Raw genomic sequence first — 26,217 nt, forward strand, 5'->3', positions numbered from 1 at the left:
GCAGGAAAGATGGGGAACAACACAGAACAGTTGGGGCAATTACCGAAATACCATAAACCCAATAACTGATACCTCAACACACTGGTTATAACTATGCCTCTCTATGCCCAGACTCACAGGGCTATATTCCAACATCGACGAGGGGCGGAGGGCAGAGTGCCTCTGCATGACATGCCTCCATGGTCCAGCAGAGTTCTCAAACTTTTCTGCTTTTTTGCACCTGTGCATGGCATAGATTTTATCCATCTGCTGTCCCAACAGACACCATGAACATGAGCTCTGAAATCACACAGACCTGGGTTCTGATTTTGACACTCACTAGCTACAGGGCTTAGGGATGCCACTCATAATCTCTTTAAGCCAAAGTATCCTCCTCTGTACACTCAGCCTATTATAAATTCCAACTTCAGTTGTGAGAGCTGGAGTCAATGCACATAAGAGTCTTAAAGGTGCAGTTGGTATTATTTATTCAACAAATACTTATTGAGTAGATTCTCTATGCTTTAAGATATAGAGAGGATGAGGCAGGTGGCAGGCAGGTAGGTAGGGGTGTGTGTGTGTGTGTGTGTGTGTAGATGAATGAGGTAGAAGGCAGGGCAATGGGTAGATAGATGGCAGAATGGCCAGGGGTTCACATTCTGAAGAGCCCTTTCTGTTGAGCATGACTCAGTAAAGTCCCTGCTGATGCTCTGCTGGACTGGCCCAGGCCTGTGGTCCAAACACTCCCAGAAACTGGAAGGAGCCTGTGCCTGCCATCTACTGGCCAGGACAAGGACTCTCCACCAGGAGGGAACAGGTTCCTCAGAATGGGAATTTGCATCTCCCGACCTATCCATGGAAACACCACCAATCAATCACCCCATACCCCAGCCATGTGCACGCCACATGTCATTCCACCTGCATCTCAACCCGGGGGAAGAGGGCTCACATCCCAGGGACAGGGAAACCCACCAAGAACCCTCCTCTCAGAGCTGGGAATAGGGCTCACACTCTACAGCTGCTTCAGAGGCCTCTGGCGGCAGTGTGACCATGCCTGACCCGGGACAGGCGAGGCACACTTGAGTTCCCACAGGGGTATTCCAATAGCCCCACTCAGAGACAAGAAACACCCACGAGGCATCAGTGGTGGCCACCCCCTCCCCAACACTGGAAGAGACTGCAGCTCAGAAACACAGCCAGGAAAAGCAAGCTTTCACTGCAGAGCAGAGCAGAGGCAAGAAACAGGTCCCAAACGGAATCCATCAGCAAACTTACCTGCTCCACTGGACTGCTTCCTTCCTCATGCTACCCCCTCCCCACCCTGACCACTGGAGTGGATGCCAACCTTGCTAAAGAAAAGTGGTGTCATCCGAAGCCCAAACTGCTTTACCTGTTCTGGGAAAAGTGGAGGCAGGTGCAGCCTAATGAGTTTGGGAGGATGCCGGGGCCTATGGCAGCTTTGGAGCTGGCAGCTGCTTGTGTTTACAAATAGGAGAGAGAGCGAACGTTTCCAGAGCAAGATGTTGCCCGAGGAGGCTGAGAATTCAGACCAGCCACCTCCAGACCAATAGCAAACCACCAGCAAGCACGAATGTGCTAATTAGCCACCAAATTTGAGTTAATTAAAAACTAATCAGGATGTCAACATGTAGCGTCTCATTAATACATCAAACGCTTTTATTTATTTTTCTAACCTGGGAAAAGTACTGCTTCTTCTCATACAACTAAGAGATAAGGATTCGGCCTTTCTCCCTGGGAACTGTGCAGTTTAAATATGTTCTGTGGTTAAGTGTTCTCTCTCCCACAGATAAGGCCCGGCTTGATAATTAACTGACCTGCTCGTCAGGTGACTAAAATCAGCACTGGTTGAGCCCTTCCCCGAGAAGCCGCTGTCTTCACTACTCCCCGCTGTGTCTTGCAGACATGGCCAGTGTGGTCGAATTTGCATTCTTGGAGGGATTCTTTAGGATTTCAGAAAGTTGGCACCCTCAGGCCTAGACATGCACTGAGATGCCTCCAAACCAGAAGAAAAACAAAACCAGAAGAGCCCACCAGCGTCTCCTGTCTTTAGTGCATTCATGTTGTCAATAAGAAACAGGTGGGTATTTCTAAGGGGGAAAAGACCGCCTGGTGACCAGCGCTGACTCACCTTCTGCAGACAGCCCCTGAATGTTTATTCCCTTAGCTGCCAGGAAATTCAAGCAGGCATCTATGTTTTCAATCTAGGAGGAAAAAAACACAGCAGACACTCAATCAGTGCTCAGCCTTCTCCAGAGCCATCTCTTAACTAGAAATGAAGTGCTATGTCAGAGCGAGGCTTCAACAGGCATCGCTTAAGTTCTCGACAAGGAAACCCAGGAGGTCATGAATGGATGCAGGTCAGGACTCTACTTTGTCTGTACTTGCACAGGAAAAGGTTACCTAATCTCCCAATCGCCCAGAGCCAAAAGTCGAGGTCTTGGATTGCTCACGGCTGCCAAAAATAACCAGGGTGGAATTGGAGCTCTTCTGTTGATCACTGTCACCAGTGCAATCCTGAAAACTTGAGCAGCTGCCCGAAAAACGGAGGTGGGGACGAGGTTAGCAGACCCACCCGTCTGCCAGCAGCTGGGAGAAATTTCTAGCCACCAAGGCGGCCAGCAGTCCAATGCGCAGTGAATGGGAGTTTCAGCTGGAATCTGGGTAGTGTTTACTCACAAAATTCTCAGGATGGCAGGCATTGCAGATGACCAGGGAGGGCAGCGACCTTGCTGAACCTCTCTGACCTTTGTGTTTTCTGTGGCATAAAGGGGCACACCCCACAGCCACCTTTGCCAGGGCTGATGCCACGGCCAAGGACAAGCCAATGTCCAGCTCTCACAAAAGACCCATTAGGTCATCTCCAAAGGTCTGATTTGACTTCAGTTGTCAGGGCTAATTATTTTTTGGTCTACAGGAAAGTGTTCGGGCTTGATTAATGTCAATGGTGACCATAAGTAAAGGCAATTGCTTTTGACTTGGCACAGGAATCTTTGAATTTCACACAATTTATATGTCACAATGGAGATCCCCCTCACCTCCACAACTACCCACAGCCTACCTGACCTCCCCAAAACTCTACACATTCTTGTGAACTCAAACAAGTTTCTAACCCATGGAATTAATTTTTCATTAATAAATGTCTGTCTCTCACAGTGTACATGTAACCATCTGCCTTCCCTCTCCCCAAGCAATATCCTGATGCCTCCTTCATAGCCACTGAGGTGAAGTGTCGGCATGTTAAGGGCTCTAATTGGAGTAGAGTCTGTTCCAGGCTTCCAGCAGTCTTCCTGAAGGTCATGTCCACCCTCCCCCTGATGTCAGCATCCTCCTTCTCTACCCTCCGTCTTCACATCTTCCAATGCTTTAAATTAAGCCTTGAGACACCTGAATAAAACTGCACCCATTTCAGAAGAATCCATCAACCCTGAGTCTGAGCAGTGACACCAAATTAAAAGAGACCCACCAACATATGTAAGAGAAGCACTGCTTTGCTACCACACTGTAATTCCATAGAAATTTTCTTCCAATGAGCATAAGACCATTTACTTGTCCCATTCACAGAGTATTCAATGCATACACTATCATTTAAAGTAAGTAGTAACTTCTTGCAAGGCTAGCTGTGGTATGCTTCAATTCAGCCACCTACTGGGCTTTCTTTTAATGTTAAAATCTATTAAAGGAATGAATAATTATAAATACGTTACCTAGATTATTTTTTCTTCCTGTCAATTTTTTAAAGCCCTGTTACTCTTTTAATGCATTCCATAATTTAGATGGGTAGTTCTCCACTGGGCGGGGGAGAAAGGGAGAGAAGGAGCAAGGATTTGGTTCCTCAGGGCACATGTGACAATGTCTAAGAATTTTGTCCCTCAGGGGACACGTGACAATGTCTGGCAACATTTTGGGTTGTCACAATAGGGGTAGGGGGCATCCTGGTATCTAGTCCTGAACACACTACACTGCACAGGACAGCCCCACAACAGAGGATTATCCAATGCAACTGTCAATAGAGCCACGATGGATAAACCTGAGTGACATGATCCTTTCAGTCACTCATCCAGCCAACATATTGTTGGGATGTCTGCTCTGGGCCAGGCACTGTGCTTGACTCTCCTGATAGCGGTGGTCAGAGTCCTCCTCCCTGTCCAGCAGCCCACATTTCTATAATGCTTCTCTTTAAGGTCCACAGAGACATTCCACACACCCCTACATCCCTCCATTCCAGGGAGAGTCAGAGCATATCCACAAGGGAAGCATTAGGAGCTTCCCTCATTAGGTGAAGAGAGGAGGCTAAGGGCACCGAGGGTGCTTTCTCCTAAGAGGTGAAGCAGGGAGCAATATGCGATGGCCAGATTGCACTCCCTGAATTTGTTAAAACCAAAAATAAGAACTTGGGTCATCATTTAAAAGACGATTCATAAGCCCATCTAATGCCCTGAAAATTTCCCCCCTCCATTATGAATTCTCTGCTCACAGAGGAGCTCAAAAAACATTCCTGAGCCTCAAATCCACTCTTTAATAATGTTTCATTGAGGTTAGAAATCACTCCTGACAAGGCGGCCGAGACCCACACGCTTTTCATCTGCACCCCGGGAAGAGAGCGGAGCCGGGCAGCAGAGCAGGGTCAGCCCTGGATTCCAACCTCCTGGCTGCGCTTGGAATGAGATCAGAAGGGGAGAAAGCGTCTTTGATCCAGGCTCTTGTGATTAAATTTCACCTTAAAGTTTTCTTCCAAATACTGCCCAGGTAAACAACCCATCTTCATATGCCATGAGACTGCAAACTGCCACCAAACCCCGAGAGGGGACCGGCCTGGTGGCAGGAGCCCAGCTCTCATACAGTACAAGGGCGTCCGCGGACTCGTCTTTAACGAGGCTCATGTGTGATCCAGACACACAGTGCAAGATGAGGACCCGGTTCAAGTTGGGAGGCAGAGCAAAGGAAAAGGCTCTTAACCAGCAAGTATGTAAATACAGCCAAGGCTGTTCATTAACACATAGCGGCCAATATAAACTACTTTCCAAAATTAGCTGAAGAAATGTGTGCTAAGTTTGACATTCCAGTGATGTTGAGGGGGCAGGCTGAGGAGGCTGTTGTACTTGTTGCCATAGCTCTGGGATGGAGACCCTGGGGTTTACAGCATTAGCTGGGGCGGAGGCTGGAAGCCTGAAGGTGGAACCACGATGTGGCTCAGAGACCCTGGGAGCAGAAAGATGCTGGAGGAATGAGGAGGTTTAGACCAAGATGCACTTCCAAGGGCTTCCCTTTGTTTGGTGCCATATGTGGCCTCCACCCCATGTGGTCCATGAACACCCAAGAGAAAAGGGCTGCAATGAAGCCTTTCTCCCTGTCTCAGCCAGAATCTCCATCCCAAAGTTGAATAGTTTCTCAACAGTCTCTGAACTTTAGACTTGGCAGGGCAACTTCCATGAACTATGTATGTTGCAGCCTTTGTCTCTCACATCCAGATGTAGATCTCCACCCAAGATAGCCAGAGAGCAAGGAAAACCAAAACAAATGTCAAATGACTGGAAAGAGAAGGAGGGATAAGAGGCAAATGGAAAACTTAACATTTCAATCATGATTAAGGCTGGACTGGGTCTCACGATAGCATAAAATATGCAAGTCTCAGAAGCGCGGCTGTATAGCTCCTTGGTAACTTAGAGACTGATCAAATACCATCTGTTGTGGCAGTTGTCATGGCAGCATTTTTCTCTGAATACCAGCGTAGCTGAGTGCAAAGCACATGAAAATGATGGATGCAAATGAAGACCATGGGCACCACCACAGCCCAGGGGAAGATAGGGCTGCGGGCACACTGAGTAAATGGGGTGCTAGTTTTTATGAGTTAAGAGTGTCTCCTGTCACCAGGGCTTCCCTTGGAGATCTCCATCCAGGGAGGGTGAAACTGGGAGGGCAGGCACACAGCTGCTGGCTGAAGTCAGGCATGGTCACAGCCATTTTTAAAAATCATGAAATGCCTAAAGCTTAGGCAATGGGAGATCCAGACCCGACAAGGATGAGTGAGAAACTTGTAAGTTCTGGGACTGAAAGCACAGTGCAGTTTCTTCATGAGCCTCATAGATCAACAGAAACTTCCTTTCAGATGTATGTGATCCTCACACCTGATTTTGCTACTTACCAACTATATATATATATTCATCACTCATCCATTCATTTATCCATTTCTTCGCCCATATATACCAAGCACCTACTGGGAGTCAGACAATGTGCTGGTACTGGGTATATAGTGGTGAATAATAGATGTAATCCCCACTTTGTAGAACTTACGGTCTAATGTAGGGGAACTGGCATTTAATAAATAGTGCACAAGTAACATCTGTCATATATTGGAAGACTTGCCTGGGGGATGGGGGGCAGGGAGAACTTCTTAAGGAAGAGATAGCAAGTGGGTCCACAGAAACAGGGCTTTTTGTCTGTTCTGTTCAATGATATAGCCCCAAGCACCTCAAATGGCATGGGACAGGTTGTAGGTGCTCAAGAATATTTGTTGACAGAGGGGAATTTGAGCTAAGACATTGGAGTTCGCTGGGTATCGAGAAAAGGTTGTACCCACCATAGGAAACCTAATGTTTGAAAGCTTCCAGGCAGCAGGCAATGTACCACTTTTGGGAACCAAAAGAAAGTCGAAATGGCTGAAGGCCAGTGGGCAAGGGAGAGCAATAGAGAGGACGCTGAGTGCGAGCAGAGGGCCAGCCACATGGGGCTGCACCCAGAAGCTGTCTTGGTGAAGGAGAGAAAGCAGGGGTTCTTCCAGTTCTTAGGGAAGCCTTGCCACTGCCCCCATCACCATGGCAACAGCAGGGATGCCAGGGATGGCTCAAGCAGTGTCCAGAGACATCTGGGCTGGGAACAGAGACAAGGAGGAACGGAAAAGGAATGTCAGCATCTGTGGTCACATGTACTAACCAGGAAGGTCTGTTTCATATCTAACCTTTCTGACACTCCTTTCTCTGCGCTTTCCAAAAATAAATATAGAAAATAAATCCAATCATGAAACCAAACCAAAAAGCAAAATGTACTTTGGGGAAACACCTTCCTAAATGCCTGTCTCACCTATTGTCTGTCTCTTTCCTCTGCATTCCTGGGGGCCACCCTCTGATGCATAATTTGCTCAGCTTCATTTTTTTGTGTGTGTTTGTGTCCACCTATGTCAGGGTTGGGGCCCAGCACCATCATAGGATCACACGGCTCATGGACCACAATGTGGTCCTGGAGCTGCACAGCCCCACAGGATAGAGCTGGTGGAGTCTGACACTACAGTTGTGATCTTAGAAGGGGACCCCAGAATAAAGGCAATGTATGGTGGCATTTCAAATTCTCTAGGTGGGAGAATATTCAATAGTATCTCCTCTTGTAAGCCCCACAGGCTGCCACTTGCTTGGCTGATGCTTAAAGCCAATATTGTCCAGCAGTATGAGGGGGGTTCCATACCTTCTGTCCCAGCTTGGGCCACTGAAGCATCAAAGCTTCCAGCAAATCAGCTCTAGCTCTCTTGGTGACTTTGAAGAAGAAAGCTTAAGAACATGGGACTCAGGCTGGATGGGGCTTGAGTCCCACTGTCGGGTCTGCTTAAATTTGGCAATATTATCCACCTTACCCTTTATAGTACTTATAACTTCAGCTTTCCAACAATGTTGTCAAGAATCCCTTTAAAAAACATTGTAGGAGTCTCTCGGCTGTTATAGCAAATGGGTAAGTCCATATGGATACAAAAATTCTCTCTAGAGGAGAAAAAATATTGATAACAAGAATCTCAAATTCTTCCAGTGACTATCTTTCCAACTGCCTAGGATAGTTCATGTTCTTATTGTTTTCTGGCTTCTCAACTTTTCCCTTGAAGCAAAGAGAGAAGCCTAGGAAGGGAGTTATAACTGAAGGGAGTTATAACTAAAGTTGCAAATGTCAGTCCTTATTCTGGAGGCTCCCATAATACACCCTCACAGTTGAGCTCTGCAGAGTATCCCCTTGAAGAGATGGCAGTCATTAAGAGGAGGAAACTCCACTGGGGATCGTCATTGTCAGAGAGGCTGAATGAATGCCTTTGTGTGCGGACATAACACAGGCTTTGGGGTCAGACAAACCTGGATTCAAATCCTGATCCTGCCATTTACTAAATTATGATCTTCAGCAAGTGGGCTAATGTGTAAAATGGGCATTATAACAACCAATGTGTAGAGTAGGGTTGTCACTAACTGTGAGGATATAAGTGTGATGCTAAGAAAGATCCAATCACCGGCAGTTTTTGTACTGTGTTGTCATTTTTGATGAGAATGTCTCTGAGGAATAGTTCTAAGGCCATGACATGCCCAAAGCTGTGTCTGGGGCTGAACCCTTGGAAAACAGAGAATTAGACCAGCTCCTCTGGGCTGCCTTCCTTTCCTGCTCCTGGCTTTCCTGTCAAGCGCTGCTGTCCAGGACTCTGGGGCCTCTCCATCACCCGATGTCATACCTGCCCCTCACCAACCCCTCTCTTGAAAAGATACTGATTCATTCACACCAAGGCAGCTCTAGGAGGAGGGGAAACAGCGGTGAGAAAACAGCGTGGTCCTTCTCTCATGGAGCAGCCAGCCTCCCGGGCAGGGCGCACTGTAAACAAGTATCGCTCCACCAAACATAGCTCACAAACGTGATAAGCGCCAACTTATACCTACCGAGTTGTAGGTGTAAGCCTGACAAGCCTGACACTGACTCACTATGCTCTTTTTAGAAGGCCGAGGCTCTTTTTGAGTCATTGCCATGTGTACGTGCTGGAACCCATAAGCCACCACAAAGAGACAGCAGAATATAAATGCAAAATAAAACGAAACAGCAGATCCTGGATATTCCCCAGAGTGCAGTGAATCCTCAGTTTTGGAAATACCACTAGAACATATCATTTCACCCACAAAACAAATACACAGAAAGGAACAAGGGAATGGGGTAATTTGTAGACGAAGGCCAAGAGCTAGACGTGCTCACCAGCTTGGTGACTAGTTCCCACACACAAGCTGTGCAATTCAGTTTTGTGGCTCAGCCAGTTTACTGTCCGTAGCTCATGGGTCTTCTGGGTTGCTCATGGATTTCTACTCTGCAGTTCCAGGGATAGCAGGTACGGAAGTGCAAGGCACGTCCCAGAAGCATGGATTACCAGGAAAGCAAAGCCAAGCAGGTAAGTTTGAATGTTTAATACTCAATTCAGAATCCTGCAAGACTTTGCCCTCCCCATGTGGTGACAGCGGGAATGAAGGCAACAGCTCCAATGAAGGCAACAGCTCCAATGAAGATGACAGTTCCGTCATCCTCTGCCTGTGTTTGTCACGCCATAGTGTTAATTTCCACAGAAGATGTAACTCAATATTGCCCTTCCCTTCTCTCTCCAATTCCTGATGTTCTAGCAATGAGTATGTGATTATTATATGCCAGGCACCTCTAGGACTTTTCACACACATTTATCTGTATCTGTTTTTGTGTGTTGTTCTTTTTTTGTTTTTGTATCTCAAAAGCTGTTTGTGGGTATGGCTAAAGAGCTGAACCCCAATTCTAGACCACTGTTGACCATGAATATATAATTTGGGAGATTTTTGCAAGTAGTAAACAAAATACTTTACACCAAGAAACTAGATTTGGCAAATAGTTTCATATTCTAAAATCTCTGACCAAGGCAAAGAGCTACATTCTAACTAATCCAGAATTATACAAGATTAAAGATAATTAAGAATGTGATTAATATTAAAATCATTCTCAGCTCTGTTTACTGCCATAGCTGGAATGTCAAAGGTATGGCAAAATCCACCGGAAGAGAAGAAGCTAGACAAGGAAGGTTTCTATTACAGGATATCTTGAGCTTCCCAAGCTACAAGATATCTGATGCACCTGTGAGGAAATAGTGACAATTTCTCACTTGTCACATAATGCTAAGCTCTGTTACTATTTCCATCTTTGTCAAATATTCAGTTGAACCAGATAAAATGGCAATTGTTATGAGTAAAGCATGGCTAAATGTGGGCTATTTCATACGGTTCTACCTATATATCGATGTGTTAGGAAGACACCCTCCTCCTAAAGGCTACAATTAAACTGCTGGGTGATTATAAAAATGGAGTCATTTATAGACAAAGCATCAGTAAATTCTGAAACTCAGAAGAAAATCTCTGCAAGGCTCTCTCAAAGGAGTCTTGCAAGCCTGATGGTGACATACAGAAGAAAGGATCAAGTTAAAAGAAACACCCCATTGCCCTGGCCGGGTGGCTCCACTGGTTGGAGCATTGTCCTGCACACCAAAAGGCTGTGGGTTTGATCCCCGGTCAGGGTACATGCAGGAGACCAACTCCAGTCAGGAGGGGACATGCAGGAGGCAACCAGTTGACGTTTCTCTCTCACAATTCAATACGTTTCTTTCTCTCTCTCTCTCTCTCTCTCTCTCTCTCTCTCTCTCTCTCGCTTTTTCTCTTAAAAAATCATTAAAAGCATATCTTCGAGTGAGGATTACAAAACAAATTTTTTTTAAAGAAACCCTCATTGGCAGGCTAACTCCTACAAGCTTTTTGCTTTAGCTTCAGTTAGGATTTCTTCTGCACAATCCCCTTATAGAAGCAGATGGGGACCGGGGAAGGTTTAATTCCAAGTTGACTCATCTCAAAACTTCCATGGAAGGTAGCAGGTTATCCTTACAATATTGAAGGAAACCCAGGTTGCATGCCTTTCTCCACAGGCCTTCCTGTTCCTACAGGGGAAAGTGGGAGAACGATGAGATTTGGTTCTGCTTTGGCCACCCCATCCAACCCTACATGGTTGCTACCATGCTCACGCCAGTGTGGGAATCCCTGTCACCCATCAAATCTACTCCATAGGAAAAACCAACTCATGTCAAAGTGCTATCATTTGCATTGTGAGCGGAGGAGAAGAGATTCCTGGCTATCTTTGGGCAAGGTACTTTATTCCCTGGAGCCTCAGTTTTCCTTTCAGTAAAATGGGTATACTGATTTCCTTCTTGAAAACCTATAAAGGCCTCAAAAGATACTAGTATTTGCACTCTTAAAAAACCACACAGCACTGGGCTAGATTATTTTCCATACATTATTATTTCAGTTCATTTTCACCATTAGAGATGGGGAAATGGAGGCACAGAGTGTCTTCCTGAAATCGCAGTTGTAAAGTGGCAGAATTGGACTTTGAACACTTAATGGAAAATGTTTTAAAGTTATAAACATGGAGATTGAACAACCAAAGAGCAAGAGTTTCACTAATGCTGGAGAAAAATAACCACTTTTTGGTCACTGTCCTTGCCCTTGTCCTTCAGCAGTGTGACAAGGCAAGTAACCAATCCATCCAAACCAAATCCAGTCTTTACATCAAAAGGACAAAGGACACTTCACAGAGGAAGAAGTCGCTCCTCGCACATCCTTTGGACATGTTTTGTGGAAGATATTTATGTTCTTTACAGTGTTTTAAATCTTCAGGTGCAGGAGGAGATATTTAAGGCAATATAAACACAGGCATTATTTCAAACTCAAAATGTTCCCAAAACAGGTATCTTTCAAGCCAACATGACAGTGCTTATGATTTCTGAGGAAATTCATGACACTTATAAAAACAGAATAGCTTGGGGCTGAAAAACCTCAAATGTGTGCAGGGGGCAGGGAGGTAACAAATGACTGAAATGGTCTGGGTATAAGGCAATAGGGAATGGTGGGGAGCATGACAAACACACCCCATACCCACCTAAAGGGGCAGCTGCTACCTATTTTTCACCAACTTTTGCCTGGGGAGTGACAACCCAGGGTTGCCAGGTTATCAGATCTTTTCTTTAAAAAGCTTGGAAGAACAATTTTTATGAGGTATATGGATCTTCATCTAACTATTGGCATCTGTTTAGTTGTTGTTTTTGTTTTAAACTAAGGGACCCGAACTAAGCTTGTTGGCCACCACTCTCTACCTTTTGCTTAAGTGGGAACCTTGGCTCACACATTCACCTACTGATCAGCTTCCAACATGCAGACGCCATAGGCTAACCATACCTTAACAAAGTGCAAACAGGAATTCATTGCTAATTCTGTTTCATGAAAAATAAATTAAAATAAACACACATACAGAAGACACCCCTTTGATGCTAGCCTGAACCATCAGAATTCCATCAAGACATATGCAGGGAGGTGGATCCCAGCGTGAGGCCCAGATGGCTTAGATATTAAACCATAATCTACATGGTTCTAAATCACCATCCAATTTTCTCTTTCAGCTCAAGATTTGTAGCTATTCTCCCCCTGCCCATCCTCACTTTTGCTAAGCTCTTTAACCTTATTGACACCATGTTGCCACTCACAACAACACCTCAGTCCCAAGGTAAGTGTGATGGGAATATCTTGGAGCATCTACCAGGTGCCAGGTGGTGTGGGCAGATGGACAGATGCGACCCCACCCTCAAAAAAGTTAATGTCTAGTGGGATGCAGACAGTGAAGTACAATGTGCTAAGCTAAAGGATTATCACTGCAGTTTTTCAATGGAGGACCCAGGGTCACAGAGGTTAAGGGAGCTGGAAAGGGTAGAGGGGCCCATGCAGACCCTCAGACAAGAGCACATGCACAATTCAGACCTACCAACTTAGATCTTCCTACAGTTCCAGACAAGAGGATGTCCAAAGCATCCTAACCTTTCCAAAAAGCAACTGATGGGCTCATTCAAAATATTTAGTTAAATTTAAACAATCCCTCTAGCAACCTTGTTAAATTAAAAACATTTTAAACAACTTTGCAAACTAACGTAAGTTTAAATGCATGTTTTTGCAGGCATGTCTCAGAAGAGGCTTTTTGTACTTGGCTCTAAGACAACGTTGGCAAAATGTGGTCACCGGACCAACAGCATCAGCCTCACTCAAGAGCCTGTTAAAAAAATGCAAATTCTCCGGCTCTTCCCCAGAGTTACCGAATCAGGGGGGACACAGCAACCTCTTAGTGAGCTCTCCACACTAAAGCTGGAGAAGCATAGCTGGAGGCTTTGCCAAACCAAACACTTCACTTGTTAATGAAAATAATGTCATTTTGGTATCTTTTCCAGACACCTTGGTGACTAAGTTAAAATATAAAATTGTGAGAGAAGAGACTAGTTTGAGAGAATTTCTTGGCTTAGGATGACTCAAGTTTCTCTAAAGCATTTAAAAAGTAAATAGTGTATTTGACATTAAAATTTGATACGTAACATCAACTGCACTCTCTAGGAAGCTCTTGGATAGCTGGACCCTTAACTGTTTAGCTCATTCATCAAAGAAGCATTAGCCTAGCACTTCCCATGTATTTAGCACCAGGTGCTGGGAAGATGGAAATTTTTATTGAACTAAGAGATGAAAAAACCACTTACATGTATTACAAAAATTTGATATTATTAAACAGTATAGATGATAAACCTCTCACAAAATTTATTCATATGTCATATTAATTACAAGACAAACACATTCTTAGGAAACATAGTACCCACATGTGAGTTTACATTTGCATCAAAGAGGTCAGGAATACCTGCTATTCACTTCTAATTACCAGATGAAATCGCACTTGCCACTCACATGACAGCTCAGTGCCACTCACAATACAGGCAAAGCTGGGCCTCTGTCCTCCCTGCTTCTCTACAATGACTCTTCTCTGAAGAGTTCTAACAATGGAGACAACCTGCAGTCAGCTTAAAAACCCAAAGGCCCCACAGTAGCAAGATGAACCTCTGCTATAAACCCAGATAGCTTACCATCTAATATAGTAGAGGTTACTTTGTTTGAATCCTTGAGCCTATGAGTTTCCTACTACTGCTATAACAAAATATACTTCGTGGCATAAAACAACATACATTTATTATCTTATAGTTCTGGAGATCAGAGGTCCAAAATCAGTTCACTGGGCTGACATCAAGGAGTTGGCAGGCTGCATCCATTCTGAAGGCTCCAGAGGAATCTTTCTAGAGGCCACCTGCATCCTTGACTTGTGGCCCCTTTCTCTATCTTTAAAGCCAGCCAAATAGCATTCTTCCAATGCCTGCCTCTCTCTCTCTCTCTCTCTCTCTCTCTCTCTCTCTTTCTTTCTCTCCTTTCATAATCACATCTTCTCTCTCACTCTCCTATCTCCCTCTTACAAGTATCTTTGTGATCACATTGAGCCCACCCAGAGAATCCGGGATGGTCATCCCATCTCAAAATCCTTAATTATAACTAAAAAGTCTCTGTTATCATGTATAGTAACATTCACAGGTTCCTGTAGGGATTAGGAGGTGAACATTCTGGGGTGGGATTGCAGCACATTGTTTAGCCTACCCCACTGAATGCGTACTTTCTGAGCATGAAGAAAACCTTCTAATGCACAAGTCAATAGTTAGAGTATATGTGACTTGTAAGCAGGGAAGGGAACAACCATGGAGAGGACACTCATCATGAGCAAGGTTTATGCCAGGTGCCTTTTGTGCCATCTCTCATTCATCCCTCCAACAACCCTAGGAGGCAGCTGCCATTATTATCCCCCTCTTACAGCTGAGGAAAAGGACTCTTCGAGTCAGTCAATTGCCCAGCACACATGCCCAGTATGTGAGGTCCAGATCTGCCTGATTCCAGAGTCCATGCTTATTCTTCATCCCAAATCTGCTTCCCATGATGTAATAAATTATCCCAAGGCTCAGCCCACACCTATATGAGGGGCTAGTATAACAAATGTAAGTTTTGTACCTCCACATCACAGTCAGCATTTTTTCCTTCTTCAACTGATTTCCTTATATGTAGAATAGCCTAACCGTTAAGGGAATGGACTCTAGAGCCAGGCTTCCAGGGTTCAAACCTTGCTTGTCACTTAGTAGCTGTGTGACCTCAGACAAGTTACTCAACCTTTTTCTGCCTCAATTTCCTCATTTGTGAAATGGAATGATAATGGTTTTATGAAGATAAAATCAGTTAATGCAGGTCAAATGTCTAAAACAGAAACAGTGCCCAGCTACAAGTGTATATGATAACTGTTTGCCATTATTATTATCATTATCTATAATAATAAAAGCATAATATGCTAATTAGACTGGACATCCTTCCGGGCGACCTTCCAGATGACCTTCTGGACAAAGCTGGGGCTGAGTGGGAAGCCCGGGTCCCAGGTGCCAGAGGGAAGCCAGTGCCGGCAGCCAGGGGAAGGAAGGCCTACTCTTGCACGAATTTTGTGCATCAGGCCTCTAGTTATTATATAAAAACATGGACAGAACTGGGGCCAATGACAATAACCCTAGGCTCTCCAGCAGAAGGGGAAAAGATAAGATGTTGTTTAGCATGACTCACAGCCCCTGGCAGAGTACAGAGCACAGAGCACAGCAGAGATATCAGGGTCTAAGTTCTCCAGACCCTTTAATGGAATGAACAGAATATATTTCTCATTCCACAGGGTTGCTATGAGAATAAAATGAGTTAAAACACATAAAGCACTTAGAAGAGTGCTTTGCCATTTTTATTATTAATATTAATTTCTGGAAACTATAAAAATGTCTAAAAATGCTTACCTCAAGTAACAGAAAAAAGTCAATAAACTGAAAATTAACTGAAATGTCCTATTTGGGTCCTCTGGATAAACCAAGGAAGAAAGGAATTAAAAGAAGGAAAGATACTTTCAGAATAGTGCTCAATATTCACTGCTTAAAGGCCATACAGAACTACAAAGCTAATACACACTGCTCAAATCACTGCTCAGCTATAGATAATGATGTGAGAACAATGGTATGTTTCAGTCCTCTAGCCACATGGCCAAGTCCAGGCAGCTCCCTCCACGGTCTTTCTAGCCACCCATCTACCCATCCAACATTTGTTAAATACCTACATATGCCAGTCATGCAAGTCATGGGTGCTTACTCAGGACATCCAGGTGAAAGACATGGTGTCTCCTTCAAAAATGTAAGTACACAGACAACCACAAGAGAGTGTGTTATGAGAAATGCAGGCACAGGACACCAGGGGACACAAAAGACAAGTGGCACCTAAGTATCTCAAGTACTTCAAGTAACAATTGACCTGAATATTAAAGGTTACGATATCTAGGTGGGACAATTGTAAGGTCTTCCTGGCAGACTGGACAGCATGTCACAAAGTACAAAGGCATGAATGCACACAGCCTTCTTGGGGCACCCCAAGTTCTAGTATGTCTGCAGTATAGAATCCGAATGGCCAAGTGGCAAGAGATTATAGTAACTGGATCATGAAGGCCCTTCCCTCTCTTGTGTGGTCAAGTATTTGGAGAAGGAAATGGGGAATCAGTGATGGGGTTAAATAGAGGTGTGACCAGGGAGGCAGAGAGACAGATGTGGAGGTTGTCACCATCTTTGAAAGGCAGTGATGGTGAATATATCACCTTGAGTAGGAAGTAGTGGGTGCTTCCTGCTGATCTCGGCCCTGGACACTTTCCACTTTGCTTTAAATTCGAAGTGGCCTGTGGGCTTTACCTCATGCCTTCCTGGAGCTGTAACATATGTGCACCCTTAGGGTCATGTAAAAATAGGCCTAGGGGCCCAGGGCAGAAGCACCTCAGCTGCCCAAGGATCTCAGGCACTGCCCAGGCATGTGGCTGGCTTTCTGGCAGCTGTTGGGAGGGCTCAAGGTCACTGGGCCCAGAAACCTGATCCTGTTGCAGACAGCCTTCCCTTGGCCCAGGAGGCTCCGTGGAGATACTTAGGTGCCACTTGTCTTTTGTGTCCCCTGGTGTCCTAGCCCCAGGCTCTTCACGGCCATCTCAATAAGCTGCCTTTCGCTAAGGGCCACCTGCCCTTTTTCTTGAGTTCCCATCAACAGGCCAACTTGGGTCCTTTCCATAAATAATCAATTTCCCCCCTTCTTGCTAACTCCTGGCTAAACCCAGCTGATTCTGCTGTATCCACAAATGAAAAGTAAGGAGAACAGGGATTCGTGAGGCGAAGATTATTCTTATTTCACCCTCTCTCTGTCACTCAGTGAACACCACATACTCTTAAGCTAGACAGACTTGGGTTCCAGCTCCAACTCTGCTTCCTAGGTGAGTAATCTGGGGCAAAAAGTAACCTTTTAAAGCCTCAGTCTCCATGTGCAAAATATAGACAATAATTGCATCTACTTCAGAGGATTGCTTTGGGGAATAACTAATAATTAGGTAAAGCTCTTAACATGTTCCGTGCATTGTGAGTGCTCAGAAATGTAAGTTTTCTCACTGAAACCTCACAACAGCCCTGTGAGGCAGGTACTATTACTATTCCCATTATAGAAACTGGTACCCTGACAGCCTAAGGAGCATGCTCCAGACCATAGGCAGTCAGTCGTCAGAGCCCATGCTCTAGCCATCATGCCTTGCAGCACCCAGAGATCAGAGGTGAAAGGAAGACCTAGTCCAGTGGTCAGCAAACTCATTAGTCAACAGAGCCAAATATCAACAGTACAACGACTGAAATTTCTTTTGAGAGCCAAACTTTTTAAACTTAAACTATATAGGTAGGTACATTGTTATTAACTTAATTAGGGTACTCCTAAGGCTTAGGAAGAGCCACACTCAAGGGGCCAAAGAGCCGCATGTGGCTCACGAGCCACAGTTTGCCGACCACAGACCTAGTCTGTCTTTTCACAGAGGAGACTCTGGACCAGAGAAACGTGGGCTGGATCCAGGAGCAGCACTGGGACCTGAGGACCGGGGTGCCCATGCTCCTTCCCAGCTTCATCGCACTGTGTCTTCCCAGGTTCTGGCCTTCTGATAGAGGACTTCAGGGGCACCTGTGACAGTGAGGAGGGGTGGGCAGGACAAAGGGAGAGGCTAAGATGGCTCTGCCCTGAGCCACTTACTCCTGTTCATAGCAGCAATTCCTCTTTTCTCACGCTCACATATGGGCTCCACATATGCTTTTATTTGTTGGGGTGGGGGGGCGGGCAGGAAGGGACTCTGCTCACGGAATAGAAGTTTGCAAACCACAGACATGTCCTTCTCTGTGTTGAAGTGCAAACTCCTATTGTCTTGAGAACTCGGGTGCTGGCATTTTCCACAGGAGCCCCTGAAAGGACGGGGTGGGGAGCAGAGCCATGCCTTCAGCAGCGGGAGCCCTGAACTTAGGGGTCTATGGAGCCCCAGGGGACACATGGGCTGGCCTCTGGAATCGTGATCTGCTCGGGCTGTGTGCAAAATTCTGGGGTATGTGCCACATGGGGAGGAGAGGGCTGGTGACTCTTCTCAAATTTTTAAGAGGTTCCATGTCCCCAAACAAATGAATGACTACTAAGACCATCGTCACCATGGAAACTGCCATGGGCTGAGTGCTGACCCTATGCTAGGAAAATGGGGATAATAAGGACACTTACCTAAAAGGGCTGTTGGGAGGATGAACCAAGAGGGTATATGTAAAGCACTTAGAATGGCACCTGCCACAGAACCAACACTCTATAGGCTTTAGTTATATTGTAGCATTGTAATTATCACTAACCATTATTATCATTTTCATTGCCTCATTAGTCCTCACAAAACCTTTATGAGCTACATATTATTATCAATCCCACATATAGGGCAGGAAATAGAGGCTCCAAAGGTTAAATAATTAGCTCAAGGCACAGACTAGCAGAGAAGGGACTCCCACTTGGCCTGTCTGGCTCTCAAGCCCGGGCTGGCCCCCAATCTGGATGCACGGAGGGAAGGAGGCAGGAGGACTCCCTGAGAGCCCAGGAGGAAGCAGGTGGGCAGGAGGCCCCAGATGACTCCAGGCCTGAGGTCAGCCAGCCAGAGGGGAAAACAGGCCTGGGGCTTTCCACGGAAAGGGCCAGCAGGCCTTGCTAACGTTGCACCTCTCCCAATCAACAGCAGAAAGCCAAGCCACTCAGAATAATAGTGATTTAAAAAGAAAACCACCCCCTGCAGTGGCCATCCCTAGGCCCCAAAGTGAGCCCATGTCCCGGAGCTCCATGGGTTCCAGGAGCAAGGCAGGCCGCCCCAGCACTGGCTGGCCGAGTGCCAAGCAATGTTTCTCCTTCCAAACGAACACATAACTCTGCTGAACACACCACTGGAAAGCCAAAAGGATGCCCCTAGGTTGCCATGGCAACGCTAAACAGACAAAACAGTTAACCAGCTCTGACGCACACACAAACTTATTAAAGGCCAAAAGGACTGATTTGGAGCAGGGAAGGGGCAGGAGAGGGGAATGTTGTTTCTGCAGTTCCATCTCCAAGAATTTGGCGCCCAAAGAATCTAGGTCAGATTGAAACAGGGCAAAGGACATAAGCTGAGACCAAGCTTGTTGGGAAGAGGGAAGTCACTGCACGCCTCTGCCCTTCGGTCAGGGTCACAGTCCTATTTCACAAGGGCTGGGAGGTGGGCGCTCGAGAGTTACAGATGCCAATGATCCTAGCTCTGCCTCTGCCCGGGAACAGCCCTCCGCCACCCGGCATTCCAATCTTCTCACCCCAAAGTGGGGAGTGCCATGCCGGCCACAGCAGAGTTGGGAGGATCCAGTGGGTAATCCTGAAAGCACTGTGTGGAGGCACATTAGAGCTGATGTTAAAAATATTAACCACCATTTCCCACCAGGTAGGGGTTTCCTCTTCCAGATCCCCTGGTTCAACTCCTACCCACAGGAGCTGATGATGGTTATTTTCCTGTTGAAGACTTTGCTCCCGGGTCCAATGGGGGTTGATCTATGAGCTGTGGCAATTTGTGGAGCAGGGATGAATGCAGGCTTGTGCTGGGTCTGAAAAGACCACCATGCCTGTGGGGTCTGTTGTACTCTGGGCTCGTCCATGCCTCAGCCCTCACCTTGGATGCAACATGACAAAGGGTTGATGTTGCTGGGAGGCAGGGAGAATGTCACCAGACACAGCTCATAGCACTGGGGAGGATCATTAAAAAGATATTGCAAAACCTTCTCCAGCAAGGTCTGTGACACCCTCAGGGAAATTGATTCTCCAGAAATGGGAATGCTTGTCCACCCATCACCCTGCTGTGGCAAACCCTCTTGCCTTTGAGACTCGCCCCTTAGAAGTTATGCTAAAACCTCCCCAGTGCCTGCGGTGGAATGGGCCCCAGTGCCCCGCACAGGAGCCTGTGGGAACAGCTGCACTGTCCCGTTGTTTTCGTTGTCCTCTGGTCTCCTGCCTACTCATCACTGAGTTCCCTGAGGGCAGGAATCACATGTTGTTCACCAAGGGTATTCCCTCGGCCTAGCCCAGTGCCTGGCATTCGCTGGCACTCTGTGAATGTTTGTCAATTGACTGGCTAAAAGTATGCAATGTCATGCCCAGGGTTGTGCACTGAGACGCCTGGAATCTAGTCCACATGCCACAACTCTCTGCTTTTACGTCCCCATGGTCTGGATACAGAGCAGGACTCGAAGCAGAGCCTGGAGTGCAGGAGTCAGACCAGGGAACAGAGCCTGGGCTCTGGTGCGTCAGGAGGAGGAGGTTAAGTGAGAGGTTTGGAGCAGAGGTGCAGGCTTGTGCCTCCCACTACAAAATCAAAGCTCACATTCCTCCCCACCGGTAAGCTGATGAAGTGAATTTCCCCTCTTGTAACTGGAATAACACCCATTTTTCCTGCTCTGGGATGAAATTGCTTTTCCTTGGCTCCATTAAAGGGCCCTGAAGATGCTCTGTTTTCTTAGAGAGTGAGCACATTAACTCCATGCTGATTATTTTCAAGGGACTGACAGTTACTCTCCCAACAGGTACACTCCCCACCTTCTCAACTCATTGTGCGTCACCTTCCTTTTATCAGCACGATGCTCTCCACATACCTTTTCCTCTGGACTCCTCCAAACAAGCAACATTCAGCAAACAACACGTCTTTATCATTAGCCACTCTAAAAAAGGCCTAAATTAACCTAGGAATCTAGAAACGGTGGCCCATCCACTATGCTATATTCTCAAATTGTGCTTCCCAAGAATAGAAATGCTCCACTCTATATGCTCTCTCTCTCTCTCTCTCTCTCTCACACACACATACACACACACACACACACACACACACACACACACACGTGTCCTATTAGCCAGAACAACACCAGGCTTGTCTATAAGAACTTCCCGTGTGCCCCAGGCCAGTTCTGCCTTATGAATTTGTCACTGTTTTGTAATATAGGGGAAAGGACAATGGCCCTGTTGTCCTTATCATCATCCTTCTCATTTCCTACAGAGTGGAATGACTGTGGTGGGGGTTCTTACATCTTCCTGGACTCGCATCCTGTAGCTGAACTGTGTTCTCTGCTACGTTTGCCACCAGACCACGTCTGCCTCCCTGCCCCTAAGCTGGAACTCATCACCACAGGCAATTATAGAATTTTTATATCCTTGCATTCTAAAAAAAAGTCCATAAAACAAAACAGCACTTCCACAGCTGAAAGAGTTATGGAGAAACCACAAAATTGCACTGGTACTAGGATAGTTTATAAATAAGATATTAACATATACAACTGAATTTTTACAAAAGAACCTGGGCTGAGAATCTTATTTTATAAGTTTGAAAGTGGACTTTACAACAGACAACACCTCCAGTAGAAGGTGCAGAAAATACAAATGTTCCCAATAGAATAAAAGGTTCACTACCTTCAAATGTCAGTTCTACACACGCATTAGCCTGAGCTGGGATGCAGGCATTGACATCTACCCCAGGAGGAAATACTGCATCTCTTCCATGTGAAGATATAACTGCATGCGTAAAATGCCTGCACTAAAATTAAGTCTTCTAGCCTCCAAATTTTCTCAATTATTAATACACTAGACAGCTGCAGTAGCTCTAGCAAAAATAGCAGCCACGCTTTTCCAAAAGTCAAAGCAGCCACACTTTCCTATGTAAGGACTGGTTGCTCTCTGGATCAAACGAAAAGAAACAATCTCCAATGGGACAATAAAACAAAGAAATATGTTTCAGAATGTACTCTGAAAAGTGACTTTTCTCCACCACACACACACACACACACACACACACACACACTCACCCTCTCTATTATGAAAAGCTGTGTACATGAAAAAAAAGTTGACTGAACAGGCTATCTGTCCAACTCATTGGGATAATAACAATTCAGGAAATTAGATAGTGCACCCAAGTCATTTTAGTGCATTCTGGAATGAGACTATCAAATTGTGCCTACTCAACTGGAGTGAGGTGAGGTTAGAAAACAAATTATCCTTTTTTTTTTAGATTTCTAGAAGCAAATTAATGTCTGGGGGGCGGGGGGGGGGGGGTGGCGAGCGGAGAGTTGTCCTTAAGTTGCTACCTTCATATTAAACAGGCATTAGCATTATTAACAGACTCTGATAATATACATCCTTTGTGTAAATATCCATGTTTGAGGGAAAAGCTAAGCACTCAGAGCATCACAATTTAATGTTTTCTCAACTCGACAGTGATGATGAATTTTAATTCAATGGTTACATGCAGAACATGCAACAAGCAAAGAATAGATTTTAAAAGATTCTTTAAAAAAAGCTTTAATATCAGAGCTTAAGCAAGCACATCACAGCAGAGGGAATATCACTTGTCAAGGTTACGTTGAGAATGATCTGCATATAATTCATTTCCCGTCACAGTTCTGATTTCACATTGTTCTAACCTTTAAAGGGAATCAGACCACATGCCTTCATTTCTGAGTAGCGAGATACCACCGCCTCATCCAGGCCTCAGCTTCATACACAAACAGAAATTGCTGTGGGTCTTTAAGGAACCAGAGCAAGTCAGAACAGTCCAAGTTCTAAACAAGCATATGTTTGCACCAGTTCTGCACAGTTTGTTCCTAAGAGCAAGCACCATATTTCGTTGCTGCTGTCTTACCATCTACATAAAAATCACAGCCATTTTGCAGTAAATGCCAACAAATGTCAGAAGAGCAGACCGTGGCTACTTGGAAATGGCTGTTAGTTTATTAATATAATCCCCCAGAGTAAAGCTTATGGCGTGAATGTTTTCAAGATGGTCAATATCATTCAGAGGCAGGGCTAACACGACACCAGCACTCTCTACCCCTGTACCACTTACCATTTGCGATCTGTTCTTCGGACAGCCATTTGATGTCTTCAATCTTCTCATTTGCTGAAAAAGTCAGAAAAATAAATCACCACCACAGACACTTGGAAACGTGATGTTCAGGACCCTTGAGGCCAACCAAGTCCTAAGGCCTAGACTGGGTTTGTCCAATCAGCACAGGCATGTGAAATACTGAGAGGCATCTAGCAAGCTTTAGGACTTAGTCATCAAGCTGCCGTCCTCCAGGGACAGCTGGGCCAAGGTCATCATCTAAAGCAGAGACAACTGCATTGACGACAGTTTTGGAGCAATGGGGCGTCGTGGAAATTAAGACTGGGACCGTGCTTTAGGCTCTCAGACAGGCAAGAGCAACTTCCCCACAAAAGACGGGCTGGTTCAGAGTGGATCAGTCTAGCTACGACTCAGCTCCAGGGCACAAAAGCGATAGATGATATCATGTCACCCCATCTTTAGGCAGAAATACGAACATTGCTTTATACTAACAGGATTACTAATAATCCTATTCCCAACTGCTGGCAAACAGGGAAAATGAGAGAGTGAGACTTAAAAACGGCTCATCCAAGGTGCCATGGTAAGTCCAAACTAGATCTGTGATACTCTTGAAGTCATAGTAGCTTTTACCTAGTAAGAGAAGTGAAAGCAAGTGGGTGCACTGAGTTAACTGGAAATCAAATACCAATAACAGGGAAGAAAGGGGCAGTCTCCCATGGTGAAGTGTGGAGGACCCCCTGCAGAATGAGCCCAGGATATCTCTGAGGATGGAGTTTGTGATTGCAGCTGCCCCAAAACAACAGTACATGTGGAGGTCAGGACACTGGCTCTAGGGGCAGATACTCCCGTCTGAATCCCACCTCTACAGATTCCCAGCTGTGTGACCTTGGCCATGTCACTCTACCTCTCTGGGCTAAAGTTTCCACATCTATGAGATGGAGCTCATGCTATCTATGTCACAGGAGGAGCTATGAGAAATAGATTACATAATGCCAGTAAAATGCTTAGCACAGTGCCTAGCACACAGTGTGTTCTATAAATGGTAGCTATCAGAAATGGTAGACATGCTTACCTAAGCCCAAACTCAAAATAAACACTGAATAAAAATGCAAAGCAAGTCTTGGACATCCTGGCTTCCAATTTCATGTAATTTAAAGACTTCTCCTTTAAATTCTCAAGTATGTCCAAGGTTGTCATAAATACTTAGAGTGATAATAGCAGTTCTGATTCTGCTAGTAAAAAGGAAGAAGAACTTGGTCTTCAGAGCCAAATTTATTAAATCTTGTAGGGGGTCTTTGGCTACAGCCCCAAAGCAGATAACCAGATGCAAAGGCATTGGTCCCCAAAGTCCTCAACTGTGATTACAACCAGCATTCAATGGTAATTTATTCATCCCAGCAGTTCAGTACATTCTTAGCCCATTAATGTAGTAACTTATCAGCACACAAGGTAACACTTTAGTAACTGGAAAGCATTACTGCACTTTTTAAATAAGAAAAGTGGCATCAAACTCATTACTTTTCCAAAGATCTCCTCTGATAAGTTCCGAGCAATTCACCAGCCCATGCATCCATTCATGGTCCTATGTATGGGGGAAAAGAGAGAAGCTGGCTGCCCAGAAAGGCAGGTGACTTACCCAAGATCACTCAATGCTAGTAGGTCATCAAGAGAAAGACGGTACATTCCTGCGTGTTCGAATTTCCTAGTTGTGCTCAGAGGCAGCCCAGATGGTGATAGAAAATAAGCTATCAGCTCTCTTCACCTCTAACAGGAAAGCTGTTCCTCTAGGTCTTGGCTTCCTCCTTCTCTCCAATCCTCTCAGTTCATCCTGTTTCCCTCCTTCTCTCTCCCCTCTTTCTTGTTGTTCTCCTGCCTCTGCCCCTTTCCTGAATCCAGCCCCTTCTGGTATCCTTTTGGACAGAGATGTAAGCAGGAAAGGGGAGCTGTCTCTCCCTCTTGATTCGTGCTATTTATTCTGGCCTCATAAACCTTTCTACTAACTCATGGAGATGGCACCGCGATGGCAACTGCTGGCTTTGGGCAGCTCATGACTTAGGAGGGTAATCACACTAATAAGAGGTTGAACTCAGAGAGACCCAGCCCTCGGCCACTAAAGGAAGGACACAAAGAGGCAGCAAAGGTCCATTTCTGCCTCACGGGCGGATGGCAATGATGGAAAAATGGAGACCCAAATAACCCCCCTATCTAGGAAGCCCACCTCCAGGTGGAATAGATTAAGACTTAGATAGGAGCAGTGTCTGTGAAAAGCATTTAAGGTTTTCCTTTAAGTCATTCCCCAACCTGAAAATCAGCTCTTTCAACCATTGGCTCTTGTACTGAAGCTAAAGCTCAGAACTCACTGCCTGGTACTGGGTAACCCTGCCTGACTTTGCCTTGTTGACCCTCTGACTCTATGCTCCAGCTGTTTTACACACGGTTTCCTCCACCAGGAATGCCCTTCCTGACTGCTTCACCTAGTAACTCCACCCTAACTGACTCCAAGTTTAGCTTATAGGAAATTCCTTATAGGCAAATTCCCTGATTCTCCCCCCCACCCCGCAACACACACACACTCAAAATCATGAGTCAGTCCTCATAGCACCACAAGTCCTTAATCATTATGCACAATACTCCTCCAGGGCCTATCGAGAGGCTGTCCCTTAAAGGGACAATCTCCCTTCCTGCAAGTATTGATGGGCCTTTATTGAGATACTTTCTTTTTAACTTTTTATTTTGAAATAACTTCAAACTTGCAGAAAAGTGACAGGAATAGTACAGGGAATTCCTTCATCCCTTCACATTTTCTCTCCCCTGTCCCCACCCCCACCCCCAATCCCTTTTTCTTTATAGGGCACACTCTTTTTCTGAATTATTTTTCTATAGTCTACATCTATCATGTCCTTTGCTCCTTCTACTTAGCATGTATTTTCAAAGGACAAGAATATTATCTAACAGCAGAGTTAGAAAATTTATAAAATTTAGCATTGATATAATTCCAATGTTCCAATTCTGTCAATTGACGTAAAAAAAAATGTCCTTTATAGCATTTCATTCCAGGCCAGGACCACAAAGTACATTCAGCTGTCATGTCTCAGTCTTGAACGATCTCTCAGCTTCCTTTGTCTTTCACAGCACTGATGTTCTGGAACAATACAGGCCAGCTTTGTTTTTAATAGAATGTTCCACAATTTGGGTTTGCCTAGATTCTTCAGGATAGTTTCAGGTTTTCCACCCCTGACTGAATTC

General features: G+C 45.4%; 1 protein-coding gene across 1 annotated transcript in view; it reads right to left on the reverse strand.

Moving 5' to 3' along the window:
* The window catches only part of LOC102424833 (neuron navigator 2-like), a gene marked incomplete at its 3' end in the record, with an annotated part of 207,039 nt that overhangs the window by 97,499 nt on the left and 83,323 nt on the right, over positions 1 to 26,217 (reverse strand). Inside the window, exons 3-4 of the mRNA XM_023758154.1 lie at positions 22,972 to 23,025; positions 2,129 to 2,201 (exon numbers count right to left, since the gene is read on the reverse strand). Of these exons, the coding sequence (XP_023613922.1) occupies positions 2,129 to 2,201; positions 22,972 to 23,022 (124 nt within the window). The remainder of the gene's footprint in view (positions 1 to 2,128; positions 2,202 to 22,971; positions 23,026 to 26,217) is intronic.

This window comes from Myotis lucifugus, unplaced genomic scaffold (genome assembly GCF_000147115.1).
Source record: "Myotis lucifugus unplaced genomic scaffold, Myoluc2.0 scaffold_124, whole genome shotgun sequence".
In the NCBI taxonomy this organism is placed as follows: Eukaryota; Metazoa; Chordata; class Mammalia; order Chiroptera; family Vespertilionidae; genus Myotis; species Myotis lucifugus.